At 47.5% G+C, this 18,319-nt stretch overlaps 1 protein-coding gene across 9 annotated transcripts in view; it reads right to left on the reverse strand.

Annotated features, from left to right (window-relative positions):
* The window catches only part of MYH10 (myosin heavy chain 10), a 121,707-nt gene extending 115,968 nt beyond the window's left edge, over positions 1–5,739 (reverse strand). For 4 of the 9 annotated variants that reach the window (XM_049110203.1, XM_035717126.2, XM_049110202.1 and 1 more), the window contains exon 1: positions 5,620–5,726. In XM_049110203.1, the coding sequence (XP_048966160.1) occupies positions 5,620–5,635 (16 nt within the window). In that variant the 5' untranslated portion in view covers positions 5,636–5,726. Of the gene's footprint in view, positions 1–5,354; positions 5,509–5,619 lie in introns of those variants that run through there. The other 5 variants (XM_049110201.1, XM_035717125.2, XM_035717129.2 and 2 more) reach the window with 4 other exon arrangements.
* Positions 5,740–18,319: the final 12,580 nt, after the last annotated feature.

The following is an 18,319-nucleotide window of genomic DNA, read 5'->3' on the forward strand; positions in this document are numbered from 1 at the left end:
GGTGCAGAAGAAAGACAACCACTAACACTGGGAAAAGCACTGTTTCTGTGATGCTCACATTTGACCTAAGTCAAGACCTAACTGGTGTACTTAGCCCTCACTTACCATTGGCTCATGATGAGCCATCAGCTATGGTTCCATATGCACTACTCTCAGCTACGACCCATCCGATGCTGGTGCAACAGACTTTCTCAACCAAGTGGCAGGATTTTACAGTCATCACTCACCTTTCTGATGTGACTCATCACTCCTGCCTGATAATATCTTTTTGGAATCTGATACCATCATTAAACACTTTTGTTATTACCCCAGATTCCACATTAGTACAAATCTCACAAGTATGGTTTCCATGACCTCATCCGAGTCAACATAAGAGGCCAACTGAGTAACTAGTCCTGCTTCTGTTACCTCTTCCCAGCTTTTCCCTCCTCCCAAAATGATGGGGATTCTTAGTAGGCAACAGACAGAAGGCTAATCACAGAACAGCCTGGGGTGGGGGTGTCTGGCTGACTCAGTTGGAAAAGCATGCAACTCTTGATCTCGGGGTCATGAGTTCAAGCCCCACGTTGAGTATACAGATTACTTAAAATAAAATCTTTGGGAAAAAAAAAAAAAAGCAAAGTGATCCAAAGTTGTTACAGGATCTTAACCTTGAGTCCGCAAATTTCAACCTCTGCAAATTTCAACCTCCATGAAGTCACTGAAATGGTATAAAAATATACACTTCAGAAGTCATGTTATAATGTAGTGCATTATAAACATGCATGCCCTAGAGCATGGTTCTCAAACTTTGGTGTGTGCACGGGCAGCCTTAGGAGGCTTACAGAAATACCGACCAAAGCCCCATTGCCAGGGTTTCCAATTCAGTAGGTCTGGGGCAGAGCGCCTGGTAATTTGCATTTCTAAAAAGTTCCCAGATGCTGCTGGTCCTGGGACTACACTTTGAGAACCATCACTCCACAGTTCTCTGGTTGCCATGGTGAACCAATGTTGTTAACAGGTATGCTGGGATAGGAGAAAAAAAAAGGCTGAAAACCAATGTTGACCAATTCCTAACTGATTTAAAGGATATGCGAATGTTTTTTAAATTATGGGCTTGAATAAAACAAAAATCACAAAACAAAATGAAACGAAAAAAATCACCAAAGATGTAATATTAAGACTTCTACAAATAAAAATGCTAATACGTTTTATAAATCAACTTGTAATTTACCTTCTAAGGCATTCACGTGGGGGTGGGCAATTCAGAAAATATTCACAGGGTATGTGTACATTCTGAAGAATGGTTTCCAAAGCCCATCATTATCTCTAGGCACTGGCTTTCGTAAGACTATTAACACACTTTCTGTCTTTCCAACTTATACTTTGCAAACTGCTAAAAAAAAAAGGGAGGCATGGCTCTGCAGTGGGAATCGTCCTAGATAAATCTGGACATGGACAACAGGACACACATTCCACCTTTAAGATTGAGAGCCTTTTAAAAGAGAAAATATCCCACTATAACAAAATATGGTAACTCTTATTAGTTACTCTTATCCTTAATAGGTAGGAACTGTATATCCCATATGACACCTAGGAGGAGGTCTTGCTGCTAGGAGGCGTGTGCACACACATTTCTTTAATTTTATACTGAGCATGTAATTATATGCTTAAATTTAGTGGATGGCTATAAATTAGGGTAGCCCAACAGGTCATTTCTGCAGTAGACCTTTATAAAAAAAAAAGTAAATGATATATTTAAAAATTAGTTCACCAAATTGGTACACTTAAAATTTATCAGCATTTTTCCTAGGTGAGGAAATTCTTGTAATTTATGGGAAAGAAACCAACAGATCACAAAAACATAATTGCAAAATGCTCCCAACTTTGTGGGGGGAGATTACCTAGACATTTTTTTTTTAAAGGAACAGATAACAACAAATAGATAGATAGATAGATAGATAGATAGATAAATAAATAAATAAATAAATAAATAAATAAATAAATAAATATTTTTAAAAGGAACAGATATTCATTGGGTCTTCACTGGGCAGTGAGGTTACAAATCACTTTTACTTTTTACTTTTCCAGAGCTTTCTACAACTAATCAGTCATTAAGAGGACACTTTCCTGTCCTTGGCTATCTGGTGAGCACCTAGGTGGCTCCCAGGTCTGCATGGGGTGGGTGGGTGGGTGGGTGGGGGATCTCTCCCTTCCTGACCAAACCTCATACACGTGGTCCCTACCCCCACAGTGAGCTTCACCTTCTCCACAAACACCTACCACTCCTTCCAATCCTGACCCAAATGCCACCCTCTGAGAAGTTCTTTTCAGGTCATTCTGGCAACTGCCCCCTTCTGAACATTTTCGACTGCTCTTCTGGTTTTTTCTTGCCCTCCCCAGCACCCTACTTGAGGGCTTATTAGCACATAGCAGGTACTCCAAATGCGGTTTAGTTGGATAGAGTTTGGGAGGCCAGTGAGGAGGTTTTGTCCAATTTAACTCTTCACTTGTGATTGCCAAGTATGTTGTATTTTTTTCCATTCTACTGTACATGTGTACCTGATCTTGATAATGCTGGTATTTACCAGTGAACCCCTCCCAAATGCTCAGCTTTACGGCATGAGGGAGTACCACAATTTTAAAAACAGCAAATACAGTTCTGTATTATTAATTATGGGCAGGAACCATGCTAAGCAGTTTACCTTTATCAACTCAATCCTCACAACAGCCCTATGAGGTTCGTACTATTAATATCTCTATTCTACAGATGAGAAACCTAAGGTAGAGACAAAGCCGATAACCAGCCCAAGGTCGCGGAGCTCCCAGTAGCAGAGCTGGGCTAACCTCAGAGTTCCTGCTGGAATGCCCACCACAACAACGGTGGCGGGGGGGGGGATTTTGAAGGATTTTGAAGGGTGTGGAGGGCACTCTACGCTGCCTCTCCACTAAATAAAAATCCTATCGATTACGGTTTCAAGAATGCAGGCTCAGCAATCAACGTGCCAGCACAATCTGGCATAGGCTTTACATTTAAGAAAAAACACCTATATTTAGGGAAAAAAGGAATAAAGAGCAAACTCTTTGCCGCAAACAGAAAGATAATCTGGAAGGTTTTTGGTGTCATTTTGAAAAGAGTGTTTAATTATACCTAAGTCATTATTCTGTATATGAAAGAGCCCCTTCCAAGGCAGAGCCCCATCCCCTTAATTGGTTTTAGACATACACTCCCCGGCAGCTCTGTCCCCTCCCCCACAGCCATTTTTTTACTTCCAAAAAAATGCCACCCGGCAAACTTCTGGGTTGCCTGCCTCCCAGCACCTACCACAGGTACAGAGACAGGAAAACAACTCAATTTTGTGACTACCTTGCACATAACAAGCAAAACACAAATGATCTATAACACATCAACTAAAACAGAATTGTGCCGCTTGGTTTAAGGACCCCACTGCGGTCACTGACATGACAGGGATGTGCAAACCAAATGTATATTTACCAAAATTCAGCTTAGCCACATGTTTGGTTGCAGATACCAACCAAACACACAAGGGCACTACCGCCCTGTATGGCCCGCGCCATCTCAGTGAACATCTTCACACTGGGTTAAAATCTTTCTAAAAATGTGGACGCAACGCCAGGAATTTCAATCCTTCCTACAGAATCAGAAAGTACATAACCCGCTGAAGCACTGAGTCTTCCCTCTTGCACAATGTGCCCTTCAGAATTTCTCCATCTGGTCTCTTATCATCTTATCCAGTCTGTCTTCATTGTGATGATTTCCCTAAGGAGCCCAAATAAAAAGCCAACCTCTAGGGTCACATCCCTTCACTGCCAAAGCCTGCGCTGTATAGCGCCCCATCACAGCATATGCTGTCTCCAGATAAGGATGGGAAAGAAGCAAATTTAAGATGCACAAGTCAAGAGATGCATCAAATAAAATGGCCACTTTTTCAGGATCTGAGACAGACAGGGCATACTTCAGCATCAAGAGCAGGGGACCCCACGAATACTTGGGGAGGGCAGATGGAGGAAGGAAATATCACAATAAATAGATTAAAGTTTTCCAGACTGAGGAGGCTACGGAGAATAATGAAGCCTGACTCAAAAGGATCCTCACTTCCAGCGTGAAAAAAAACAAAATCTCGGCAGAGCCCAAGTATTACATCTAGTATATTATATTATTCAGCGAAAACAGCAGCCTTTGTTCCGTGGGCAGGCTGGATCTCCCCCGCCTGCTCTCCCCTACCCCACCCCACCCCTCCCCACCCCTCCCCACCCCCCTGCATCCACCGCAGTGGGCTCGCAGGCAAGCCGCAGAGGCCCGGAGACACAGATAACGGTCACAGGCAGAGGCCACGCCACCCCAGCCTCCGCGGCTGAGCCCAGACCCGCCGAGTGGCCGGCCTCCCTTCCCAAGGCCCGGGCTCCCAGGCCGGCCAGGCTGGGGGGGGGGGGGGGGGGTTGGAGGGGGCTCCCGGGTCCCCGGGCCGCACCCGCCCACCGCGGGCCCACAAAGCGCCCGCCAACGCCACGGCTCCGCCCCGACCCCATTTCGGTCCCATTTCACGGGATCAGGGTGTGACCCCAGCTGCAGAAGGCCAGCGAGGGAGTCCGCGGCGAGCCGTGCCCGGATCGCTTACACAATAAAGGGATCCCGAGGCGAGCGCTGACCCTCCCCCCGGCCGCCCTGCCGCAGCGCGCCCCCGCCACATTTCCCGCCCGGCCCCCCGCCCCGGCCGAGCTCAGACCCCTGCCCTCGGGGCCCCCCACCCCACCCCACGGGGCCCGGAGCGCCGCCCGCGCTCCGACAGCCCTGCGGAGCCCCGACCGCACCCGGGCAGCCCCGCCGGCCTAACACGCCCGGGAGCCCACCCTTTTCTATCCGGAGCCCCCCACCCGCACCCGGGTCGCGCTTCCCCGCCTGCCCCGCCCGGGAGCCCCGAGACCCCCACCGGGGCACTAGGCCTCCCCCACCCCCGCGTCCCACGGACCCCACACCCCGAGCACCAGCTCCCTGCAGCCCCCGAGGGGTCGTTCGCCGGCCCACTCGGGCCGCGATCCCTGCAGGGGTCTCCAGCCCCAGGCCCCCCTCGCCCGCCGCTCCTGAGGTCTCTCCACCCACCGGGGTCGGCTCGCTCCCCCGCCTCCGTCCGCGGGGTCGGTCCCCGCACGAACCTACCGCCCTCCGCCCAGAGCCCTCTCGGGCGTCCCCGTGCTCCCGCTCGGGCTGCGCTCCAGCCCTTGCAGAGGCGCCCGGCGGCCCCCGCCCCCACCAGCCCGGGACCCTTGCCCCCCCCACCGTCCCCCGCGTCCCCCACCCCCGCCCCCGCCCCCCGCGGCCGCCGCGCTCGGACCCGGGCAGCCGCCCCTCTCACCTTCACCGAAGATGGTGGCGCCGGCGCACGTCCCCAGCCGCGACCACAGAGCCGGCCCCTCAGCCCCAAACCCACCGCTGCCTCCGCCGGGCTCCTTTAGCACTGCTGCTCGGGGCTGCCCCACCCACCCCCACCCTCATTGGGCCAGCTCCACGCCCGTCACCGCCGCCCCCAGACCCACTGGTCCGTTTGCGCGCCCATCTCCAAGGGAAGACGTTAGCAACGCGAACGAAGCTACCTTCCCGAGGCCGCTCCCCCCACCCACCTGGAAGGACGCTCATTGGCTCCCGCTCCCGGCCCAGGCCGCCGGGGCGCCCGTCTCATAGGCCGCCCCGCACGTCCGTCAAGGACTCCGGGAGGTGCGGCCGCGGCGCTGGCCGGTGATTGGCTGGCGCCCGCGGAGATGAACAGGCGCCGCCACCCGGCGCCGGCGAGCCCGCGGGACAGCGCCTGCGGACCCCGCAGGGGCCTCGGCTGCGCGGCCGCGGGGGCAGGTGTGCGGAGGCCTGAGCCCGGCCCTGCGCCCGGACGCGCCCCCGCCGGCGTCCGGCCGCACAGAGCCCCCTCGGGCGCCTCGCCGCCGCCTCCCCCTGCGGCAGCCGGCGTGTCCCGCAGCGGCACCGGCTGCCACCGCCGAGTCGCGGGCCCCCGGCGCTGCCTGCAGGGGCGGGGCCGGAGCGCGGTCCAGAGGCCTTACGTCACCCCCGGAGCTGCAGGGGGGCGGGGGGGCCGCGGCTCTGCGGCTCACCTGCAGTGGGGGAGGGGGCGGGGCCCGCTGCGGCTCTGCGCCTGCGCACAGGCTCTACGTGGGGGGGGGCGGGGGGGGCACCGGCGGCGCTCCGGGGCTGCGGGGCTGCGGGGCTGACCCTGCCCGGGTCGGCGGAGCGCGGGATGCCTTCCAACGCTGCCGCAGTTCTGTTGTTTCCCCTCCCCAGGCTCCTGGCTGGCCTGAGATTCCAGAACAAGGACAGAAGACTTGGGAAAGGACCTCGTTCACCTCATCCATTCATTCCTAATTTCATTCATTCGTTCATTCATCACGGGGAGCCCCTCCCGCCCCCCGCCCCCGCCTCCACTGCGTGGGAAGGGCCTGTGAGGAGGTTCTGCAGAGCTGTCAGAGCCCCTAGGACCCGTGAGCTCTTCGAAGGCCTTAGAAAATGTTTGAGAACTGGGGGGAGGGGAGAGGAAAAGAAGGTTCCAAAATAAGGAAAGGAAACTAGAAAAATTGAAGTTAATAAATAATGAAATATCTGCAGAATCTAGTCTACTGCAACAGGAAGGGCTCTTACATAATTACATATAAATATTATAAAGTTGGAGTCTCAAGAGCAAAATGACTTATTCTTGCAAAAACTGCAAGTTAGCAGAAACGCCTTCAAAATGTTTACAGCAAAATGCGATTACACTTCATGTTGGGAATGGGTGCGTAGCAATACGTTATGACAGGGCAAGTGGGTGAGCCTCCGAAACGTCCAGTCTGGTAAAAAGTGAACAAAGCAAAAAAAAAAAAAAAAGGCAGGAAATGATAAGGAAGGGTAGGTGGAATTCACAGAGGAGGCTCCAAGAGGCAGCCGAGTGCAGAGTCCTTCCTGGGGAAGTCAGAATCAGGTCCTGTGTCTCTGTCCTTTGTCCTAGTGCATCTGGTTACACACCCCCGCCCCCCAGCCCACTAGGGTAAGCTGCCCCTTGTCCAGGTGTCTTGTGACTTGGCTCGGAGAAGAGGTCTGCCCTTGACGCAGTCTGCACATGGAATACAAGTGAACGGTACAAACTTTGAATGATGGGGCACCTGGGTGGCTCAGTGGGTTAAGCACCTGCCTTGGCTCAGGTCCTGATCCTAGGGTCCTGGGATCAGCCCCACATGGAGGCTCCCAGCTCAGCGGGGAGCCTGCTTCTCCCTCTGCCCCTCCTCCTCTCCTCATGCTCTTTCACTTTCTCTCTAAGAAATAAAACCCTTACAAAAAAAATACATGAATGATATCCCTCTTCTGAATCTTTAAGTGTGTTTAGAGAAGACCAAAGACTCCATCTGCACTCCATCTTGGCTTTGTCAGTCACTGGGCATTTCCCCCGATGTGGTGTGCGTTGCCTAGAGCATCCACACACACACAGCCCTGTTAGCCACCAAGTCTGTGGTTTCTCCCAATTTTAAAACAAACCCAGTGGATCAGCAGCAGAAGAGGGCAGGAGATTCACCAGAATTAAACATCACAAAGATGTCAGTCTTAATTATTGAGAAATCAATAATAAAGAGAAAGTCCCCAAAAGTATCTCTAGCCCTGGCAACTCTCCCGACATTTCTTTTTTTTTTTTTAAAGACTTTATTTACTCATGAAAGAGAAGGAGGCAGAGGGAGAGGCAGGGCTCCCTGCTTCATGGGGACTCAATCCCAGGACTCTGGGATCATGACCTGAGCCCAAGGCAGATGCTCAACTAACTGAGCTAAGTGAGCCACCCAGGCATCCCTCTCCTGACATTTTTAACAGCTTGCTGGAAATCTCTACCTGAATGAGAGAAAAACTGCAAAGCAGTAAACCTCAAATCTCTTTTCTTCCCATTTCCATTTCAGCCTACAAGTCAAACTCACCCTCTCCCCAACCCCTTTGTTTGTTAATGAAACCAACCTTAACACCCCTGCTTCTTCCTCTCCATGACTCCAATATCACATCCCTCTATCCCTCTATCAACCAGCCAGTCAGGTTTCTCTGACTCCATTCTCACCCCATGGAACTCTAGCCCAGAATCTGCTGCCATTTGGATGAGGAAAACACAGAATTTTTAACCAGGTAGACCTGGCTTTGAATCCATTTCTGCCATTACTAGGTGTCTAACCTTTGACCAACTCCTAAACCTCATCATGAAAAAGGAGATATGAATGGATGCTTCAAAGACTCATTCAATGGATGTGTAACAGGATAATGTGCTGGGGGTGGGGGGAAGAGGAATTATGAAATATAATAGACTGAAAATTGTTTCTTAGTCTACAAGTTCATTACAAGGGAGAGAGATCTTTCCCCTCTTTCTCCATAGTAATTTTTTTTTCTCCATAGTAATTTTTGCTGGCAGTCTAGGCTGCTTTGCCCCCAAAAGAGAAAGTTCACAGACCATTGTTTTGCACAGTCAGGTCATAAGTCCAAGTCTCATTCCCTCAGGGTGGTTCCGGCCCATGAACCTGTTTTGTTCTAAACTGTTTTGTTCCATCTGCACAGGGCTGATATGAAGCTTTTTTTTTTTTAATTGAATGAATTCCAACATTTGCAAATCTAGAGCTGTCCGACACCGTTAGCCAGCAGGCAAATACAAATCAAAAATCGTAATAAGATACCATATCACACCCACTGAAATGACTAGAATCAAAGAGACAGACGATAACAAATGTTGGCGAGGACGTGGAGAAAAAGAACCCTCAGTCATTTCTGGGGGGAATATAAAATGGTGCAGCCACTCTAAAAAGTCATCTGCCGGGGATCCCTGGGTGGCTCAGCGGTTTGGCGCCTGCCTTTGGCCCAGGGCGTGATCCTGGAGTCCCGGGATCGAGTCCCACGTCGGGCTCCCGGCATGGAGCCTGCTTCTCCCTCCTCCTGTGTCTCTGCTTCTCTCTCTCTCTCTCTCTCTCTATGTCTATCATAAATAAATAAATAAATCTTTAAAAAAAATAAAAAGTCATCTGCCTCTTAAAAAGTTAAACATAGGGGCGCCTGGGTGGCTCAGTCCGTTAAGCATCAGACTCTTGATTTGGGGTTAAGTCATGATCTGAGGGTCATGAGATGGAGTGCTCAGTGGAGAGTCTGCTTGAGGATTCTCTCTTCTCTTTCCCTCTGAACCCCCCGCCCCCCACTCGCACGTGCACATGTGATCTTTCTCTCTCAAATAAATAAATAAATCTGAAAAAAAAGAAAAAAATTAAACAAACGAATCCACAATTCTACCCTTAGGTATCTACCAAAAAACAAAAACAAAATGTAAAACCTCTATGGACACAAAGACTCGCACATCGGGCAGCCCGGGTGGCTCAGAGGTTTAGCGCCGCCTTCAGCCCACAGCCTGATCCTGGAGACCCAGGATCGAGTCCCATGTCGGGCTCCCTGCATGGAGCCTGCTTCTTCTCCCTCTGCCTGTCTCTGTCATGAATAAATAAATAAAATCTTTTAAAAAATTTTTAAAAAAGACTTGCATGTCAATTCTTATAAAAGCATTATTCATAATAGCAATAAATAAATAAATAAATAAATAAATAAATAAATAAAGGAGTCCATCAATTGGTGAATAGACAGATAGAATGTGATAGGTATGTCCATACAGTGGACATCAATGCAATGGAACCCACCACAGTGGTGCCTGGCTGGCTTGGTTGGGCGTCCAACTCTTGATCTCAGCTCAGATCTTGAACTCAGGGTCCCAAGTTCAAGTCCCCCATAGGGCTCCACCCTGGGCATGGAGCTTACTTCAGAAAAAAAAAAAGAAGCAAACTATAGATATGTGCCACAAATTAGGGAAACCTCAAAAACACTACCCTCAGTGACAGAAGTCAGAAACAGAGACACATTTTGTATGATCCCATTTATATGAAATACCCATAAGAAGCAAAGCAAGGAACACAGAAAGTAGAACAGTAGTTGCCTGGGGTGAGGACCAGGGTGGGGAGAGAAGTGACAGCACTGGGATTAGCAGAAAATATACATGAGGAATGGTGACATTCCAGAAAATATACATTCCACCATCCCAGAAAATATACTGGGATGGTGACAATGTTCTAAAATGGATTCACTGTGATGGTTGTACAACGTACTAAAAAAAAACAAAAACAAAAACAAAAACAAAAACAAAAAAACCACAACACTGAATTCTATAGTCTGAATGACATGATTTGCAAAACACACCTTATTAAAGTACTTTTTTAAAAATAGGGGAGAAAGAGCCATTGCACAAAAATCCAGATTTCTGGTTTCCCTGGAAAAATGGGAAGATCTGGAAATTCGATGTCAGTGCGGTGGTACCTTAACTGCCACTCATTCTTTGACAAAGCAAGTGTCCCCAGGGTACCTCAGCCGCAGCTAATCCCTGTGGTCTCTCAGAGCCGACCTGCTTTATTCATTGACATTCTTTGCTTGGTCTTTTAAGGCATTTATTTGAGGTTTTTCACTCCTTGTTCTGCCTGTTGAGGAATTTCAAACCAGATTACCTCAGAGAGAGAGGAGATGCGTGGTATTTTTGAGTTGAAGAGCTGTTTCCCTAGGGCGCTGGCAGGCTCTGTTGGTGGAGCACTCCATTCTTGATCTCAGGGTTCTGAGTTCAAGCCCCACATTGGGAGTGGATCCTACAAAAAAAAATTTTTTTTAAAAGCTATTTCCCTGATGGTGGTGAAGGAGTCAGAGGGTTAGAGGGTCCGTGAGAAGTACAGAGAGGGGCCCCCTTTCAACATGATTCCTGGGCATTGAGGCACAGACTATTATAGTGACTTTATAATAAACAGCTCTCCTGGGGGAGTAATGCCCGAGCAAACTAAAGGAACACTGCTCAACTATTGACATCTTCAACCAGCAGAGGAAATGGTAAAAACAGAGACTCCAATGAACTGAGAAAGAAAAAAAAAAAAAAAAAAAAAAAACTTCCAGAATTTCCTTGGGCCCCTTAAGCTCTGGAATTCTGGGGGAAAGAACAAAACCAAATAAATGAGCCATGAGAAGAGGTTCCCGAAATTTCCTAATCAAAGATTTCTTGCCAATCGTGTAGAATAAGTTAAGTCAGATTCAATGTGATATAGAGAAATGAAAGTGTGAGAGTCCCTGTATCCTAATGTCCTAGAGTTAGTCATACCTGCGGCAAATACTTTTAAAAAAATTTTGGCAAATGCCTATCAAGCGTCTTTTGTGTCTGGGGTTTGTGCCAGGTGCCAAGAAAATGCTACGTCAACATAGGCATGGTCCCTATCCTTAAGGAGCGTACAGTCTTGCAGGAAATAAAAGCAAATAGGCAGATAATTATAATTATAGATAAGTATATAATTATAGTGCTCTTAATCTGGAGTCCATGGAGAAAATTTCAATTGTACAAAACTTTTGAATTATATGCAAAATTTATTGTGTCCTTTATTCCTACCCACCCCTACCCCCCCGGGGAGAAAGATCTACAGGTCTTAGTAGATTCTCAAAGAGGCATCTCATCCAAAAAGGTTGAGGAAATGCAATATAGTACAATCAGTACTATACTCGGAAGCAGAGTAAGATCCAGGGACACCTAAGAGGGAAGAGGGACACTTGGTGTCAGAATGGTGGCAGGGGTGGGTTCTGGGGAAAGTTCCAAAAAGTCTCCTTGGACAAATTTTTTATTTTGAAAATATAATCTGAGTAAGATGTTAACCAGGCAAAGAGAAGAGGATAATTCTTTGAGAAAACAGTGGGGAACTACAGGCGAGTTTTAATTTGAAGAGTAACATGGCCAGGTTTGTGTTTTGGAAGGATCACTCTGGTTACAATGGAGAGGATGGATTGAAGCGGGGTATGAGGCCACTGCAGCAAACAGTTCTGTGGAGAGATGCCGATGACCTGATCCAAGCAGGCTGGAAAGGTGTAGTCTGGTTGTGGTGATTGTTGGTGCAGGGATTAAGGGAGGTACTTTAAATGCCAAGCCAAAGCCTGAAGATATTACAGTGCCTCGCACCATGCACAAGCATATCTACAGCGCCTCGCACAACACTTGACGCATGAGAAATGGGTTCCCTTCCTCCTTCACCTCCTGGCCTCCTGAACTAAAAATACTCCCCCACTGAATCCTGCACACACCTTTTTATAGAAGGAACTATCTAAAAATCCTTACACGTCCTGTCCCTGTACCCTCATTCAAGACTAGTGCTGTCCCATAGATATGGAAGGTGAGCCACCAATGCATACCACATGCCTGAGCAACCTGAAGGAACATGGCTCAGTTATTGACATCTTCAATCAGTGGGGGAAATGGTAAAAACAGAGACTTCAATGAACTGAGAAAGAAAAAAAAACTTCCAGAACTTCCTCGGGCCCCTTAAGGTCTTAAACCACATAAGTGAGTTTAAGCTTTCTAACAGCTATATTCCAAAATTAACATGAAATAACTGAAATTAGTTACTTTTTTAAAAGGAGGCTCCATGCCTGACAAGGGGCTTGAACTCACAACCCTGAAATCAAGAGTCTCACACTCTACCGATTGAGCCAGCCAGGCACCCCTGTAATTAATTTTAATGATGTATTAACCCAACACGGAAAGAATATTACATTTCCACATGTAATCAATGAAAAATCATTGCTAGGATGTTACACATCCTTTTCTCTGTGCTAAGTGTTCAAAATCCAATGTGTGTTTTAGACCTACAAGCACAGTTTATTTCAGACCTGCCACAGTTGAAACGCTTAAGAGTTGGGGTGCTTGGGGCTCGGATAAGTGTCTGACATTAGCTCAGGTCATGGTCTCGGGGTCCTGGGATTGAGCCCTGGATTGGGCTCCACATTCAGTGAGGTGTCTGCTCGTTCCTCTCTCTCTCTGCCCCTCCCCCTGCTCATGCTCTCTCTCTCTCTCACTCACTCAAATAAATAAATAAAATCTTTAAAAAAAAAATGCTCAAGTTACATGTGGCTGGTGGTTACCATAGAAGACAGAGCACAGAGCTAGATGGCAAATTCCTTGCCCACAAGGCCAGTGTGCTCAACTGGTATCCAAGCAATTACCTTGGTGCTTGATACCTAGTCAATGCCCAGTAACTGTTTATGGGATAGGAAGATGGAAAGATGGATGGATGGATGGATGAGGAGATGTCTTCCAGCTTTCCAGATGTCATTACAGCTAAGTCAGGAAAGGTCAGCAGTTGAGGACGGTGGGCTGCCAGGACACGGATGCGAAGGACTGAAGCATAGGCAAGGAAAAGTGATGCTGGGAAATAGCAGGGAGTAGTTTGGCTAAAGTATGTGCTGCACACCGCAGAAAAGAAGGTGGGAAGTGGTCCTGGAGTTTGCTGAAAGCTGACATGCAACCCTATACATCTGGGGATTCCCAAGCTTCCAGAGTAATTTCCAACCAGTAAATATTTAAGGAATGAACAGGTCAGTGAGAGGAAGAGGTACAGGAGAAAAGAAAAGGAGGACAGGAGAAAAGAAAACGTTAGCCAAGTGGTTAACAATTGCTGGGGTTCATATGGGCAGGAAACAAACCATAGGAAAGTTTATTCAATAAATCTAGGTTGTCATCATCCCTGGTGGTTGATGAAAGGGGAATGAGTCACTGGAGGCAAACGGCTGGAGAAGCCCAAGGTCTGGTCAATAGTTCAAAGTGGAAACAAGGTTGTTGGTCTCAGAAGGTCTGCTGGTCCCTGGTCAATCGGTCCTGGAGGGAATGTGGAGAGTCGTGTGTGGGTGTAGAGGGTCTGAGCTTGAAATCAAGCCTGACTCTTGTCATATGATGCAGCGTTACTGTCACCTGGCCCTGAAGGAGCCAGGTTTGCACCAGTCCTGCTCACCAGATGTAGAGAAAATCAAGAAATTGCCCTGAATTTGCTGAAAATGGATATGGTTCTTCAGTCAAAAAAAAAAAAATGTGTGGGCATCTATCTCATTGGAGGTTGTTTTGAAAATCCAAATCTGTCTATCCATGAAAGATATTTTTTATCAAAGGCTTGTTTTGTTTACCATCTGGGGGCACCTGGATGCCACAGTGAATTAAGCATCCAACTCTTGGTTTCAGCTGAGGTCGTGATCTCAGGGTCATGAGATTGAGCCTATGGTGGGCTCCACACTCAGCGTGGCATCTGCTCAGGATTCTCTCTCTCTCAAATAATAAATAAATAAATCTTTAAAAAATTAAAATAAAATATCCTGCCTGCTATTGGGAAACCTTTAATCTCTCTGAGCCTCAATTTAATTGTGTGCAAAACAAGGATAATAGCACTTACTTCATAGGGTTGCAGGAGGATCCAACACAACATGGTGGCACTTGTGAAGCTCTCAGCACAAATTAGCAGACAGTAGAATTACTCCTTATTATTACAATTACACCCCTCATTAGTATCTGTTCCCTGTTGAAAGAACTTATACACAGCCTTTCATGGGGAGTTTACAGTGCTCTTCCATGACTCTCTATAGATGTATGTTAAAAAAAGATACACAGCAGGGGCTCCTGGCTAGCTCAGTTGGTGAAGCATGTGGCTCTTGATCTCAGGGCTGTGAGTTTGAGGCCCACGTTGGGTGTAGGGATTACTTTACAAAAATATCTAAAAAAAAATAAATAAATAAAATGGCAAAGGGATAGAAGAGAGGGTATAGATGAGTTTGTCTATGAGTTGTTGAATGGGGTATTGGGTAGAGTGAGTTCATTATGACCTGTCTTAGTCCAGCCAGGCTACTGTAAAAGAATCCCGTATAATTGATGGTTTATAAACAACAGAAATTCATTTCTCACCGTCTGGAGGCTAGAAGTCCAAGATCAAGGTCCCCAGTGTCTGGGGAGGGTTGTTTCCTGGTTGGTAGATGCCAGTCTTCTGGCTGTGTCTTCACATGGTTGGAAAGGCAAGGGAGCTCTCTGGAGTCTTTAATAAGGGAACCAGTCCTGTTCACAAAGGCTCCATCCTCACAGCCTACTCACCTCCCAAATGCCTACCTCCAAGCACCATTACATTAGAGACTATGATTTCAACATATGAATTTGGTGAGGGAGCATACACATTCATTTCATTGCAGTACTGGTCTTTCTACGTTTGTATGTATTTGAAATTCTCCATAATAGAACATCTAAAAAAATCATTTTTTTAAGATTTTATTTTTTTAAAGTAATCTCTACACCCATACAGGCCTCAAACTCACAACCCTGAGATCAAGAGCCATGTGCTTCACTGACCAAGCCAGCCAGGCACCCCCAAAATCATTTTTGTTGCTATGATTTCTACTGGGAGGGCCGGAGTTTAGAGGAAAGGAAATGAGACCCTATAGAAAATAAGAAATCCCTCAGTGGGATGCTCACAAATAAGATAAAATAAAATAAATTCTTAAAAATTTTAAAATTTTTTAAATTTAAAAAAATCTTAAAAAAATAAAATTTAAAAAGATTTTATTTATTTCTTTGACACAAGAGAGAGAGCACAAGCAGAGGGAGAGGGGGAAGCAGGCTCCCCTCTGAGCAGGGAGCCCTATGTGGGGCTTGATCCCTGGGATCAAGACCTGTGCCAAAGGTGAATGCTTAACCAACTGGGCCACCCAAGCACCCTGAAGTTTTAAATTCTTCAACAGTTTTGGCAGGAGAAAATCACCGCACACTTTGAGAATCTCATGGAAGCTGTGGACACTCTTCTCCTCACCCTGAAGGCACGTATGCACAAACACCATGTCATAGCTAACTTTGTGAGAGAGGCTCATGGACCCAGATTACATTCCTGCCCAGGTCCCGTCCTTATCACATTGATCACAATCTTTCCGGTGCTCAGGTTATTCATAGATGAGACATTTTTTCTTCTAGATTATGAGCATTTTCAGGAGGTAAAAAAACCCACACGTCGCTTAACTTTGCTGTTGGTGCTTGAAAGACATTTGTTGTGCAGTCTTTCCAGGATCCCATTCATATGTAACCAAGAATATTCTAGCCAAGTTAGCTCATTTTCTTCTCGAAAGAAGTCTGGCCCAAAGTGGCTTGGAAGCCATCAATGGGATCACCCAGTGTAGCATGTCAGGGAGCCTTGTGGAAGCTCTCCTGTGCGAGAAATGCCACTGGGGAGCTCAAGCAAAAGCCCTCACTCCCCTTCTATGTTAAAATCAAGTTTTCATAGTTAGTTGTCCAGCATTTTTTGAATCATTAGGAAATGGTAGTTCCTGCTCTGCTTTTAGATGTGCTCATAAAAGGAGATTTCCCAATTTCCTTCTATTGAGAACATTGATGGCCATGAGCCCACTGATAACACGACTTTCCATAGGTTTGTGAAAGTTGGTTGGCAGGTGGAAAATACAGAGGCCCTGCCCAGGAACCCAGCTTCCACAAAGGAGCTCCAGACCCTGTGCCTGCTCTTCAGAAGGGCATGTGGGCATCACAGAATCTAGATCGGTATAGGTGGCAGAGGCCAGAGGAGCCATGGGTCATCTTTTCACAGATGAGGCACTGAGTAGACTTGCCTGAGAGTACAGGCCAGATTAGGCTGAGCCAGGACTTGTCCTAAGTTGCTTGCCCACTCCCCATCCGGGGTTTTCTGTGTGTCAGCATTGTTGATCATAGCAATTTGTGGGGGGCACCTGCTGTGTGCAGAGCTCATACTGTGTGCAGAGAAAAATAGTGCAGAGCATCCTGTCTCCCTAATCCTGGCTCCTGAGTCGACAGGAAGCTGGCCTAGAGACAGATGAGCTCCCCGGGAACATACCTGGAGTCAAGATCCATTAAAAGTTTCTCTCATCCCTCTTCATAGCCACATCTTTCTCGTAGAATTCCAAAGATGCTAATGTGTTTAGGTGAGGGTTGGGGAGGGATGGAGAGAACTCAGGGACACCAGGCTCTAGCTCAGCTTGGACAGAAGTATGGAGAGGCAGGCGAAGGGCATCCAGATAGATAATGGGGAGCCCCATCTAGGAGCCCGAGGGAGACTCAAATAGAAAGATGTCCATTCTTCTCCCAAAGTGTTTATTTACGAATCATAGAGACCTTCAGTTATCTTGTCTTCCCTACAATGCCCAATGGCCTGTGAAAATGTTTAAAACTTTTTTTCCAGGTCCCCAACTGGAGGGCGAGAGGCTAGGTGTGTGCTCTACACAGGTAAGACCCAGGTAACATTTAGCATATTGGTTAAACAGAGCCGCTTTGAAGACACAGCGTGAGTTCAAATCCCAGCTCAGGAGTGGCTTGACCTTGGACAAGTCACTTACCCTCTCTGGGTCTGCATCTCCTTCCCACACGTCACGATCAGGATGGAGGTTGGAGGGGTCACCTTCCATAACATAGTAAGCACGGTGCATATCATGCAGGTAACCCCTCAATAAATGGCAGCTGTTATCATTCTGGTACCTTGCGCCCTTGTCTCTGGAGTCCCAGCTCCTGAGTCAACAGGAAGCTGGCCTTGAGACCTAGAAGAGCTCCCCTGGACCACACCTGGAGTCAAGATCTATTAAAAGTTTATCTATCTTCATAGCCACAACTTTCATTGCGGGGAAAATTGGGAACGGCTAAATTGGGAACGGAAAATTTACATCTGACAAAAGGTATGTGCAAACACATGTTTGCGAGTGAGGTCAAGGTTTCAAAATACCCCTTCTCTGACAGATGAGTCAAGCCCCACCCAGTGGTCTTACTATTTACCACGCATGACGGCACATTCTCTCAGTGACTGTTGGGGTCGCTTGCCAGGAGTTATATTGGACGGGGTTACTCATTGGAAAATGTGGCTGCATTGCTCTGTCAGAGATCTGAACTCGGGCTTCCAGGGATTTCACCCAAAATAAGCTGAATTCCTCAGTTATAATTGTCAAAGAAACACAGCGAAGGAATCTGTGTGCCAAACCAGCACCGACCGGTTCCTGCTGGGGAAAGTGTGGGTCTAGGCAGGGGATGCTCATGGCTTTCAGCAGAAGAGCACAGGGCACTGGGCTTGCCTGATCCTCATGGCATGTACCCCGACTGTTGCCAATTGGTTTGTCATTTGTCCTTTGATTCCATTATTCATTCTGTCCCTCAGCAACTATTTTATGATCCCTTAATAATGATGGCTAGTGGAGCATCTGGGTGGCTCAGTGGTTGAGCATCTGCCTTTGGCTCAGGGCGCGATCTCGGGGTCCTGGGATTGAGTTCTGCATTGGGCTGTCCTTGGGGAGCCTGCTTCTCCCTCTGCCTGCCTCTCTGCCTCCCTCTCTGTGTCTCTCATGAATAAATAAATAAATAAATAAATAAATAAATAAATAAAATCTTTAAAGATAAATAATGACTGCTAGCACTTGCCAGGTCTAAGCACCTTGTATGTACCACCTCTTATTATC

The sequence above is a fragment of the Canis lupus genome, chromosome 5, assembly GCF_003254725.2.
Source record: "Canis lupus dingo isolate Sandy chromosome 5, ASM325472v2, whole genome shotgun sequence".
NCBI lineage: Eukaryota > Metazoa > Chordata > Mammalia > Carnivora > Canidae > Canis > Canis lupus.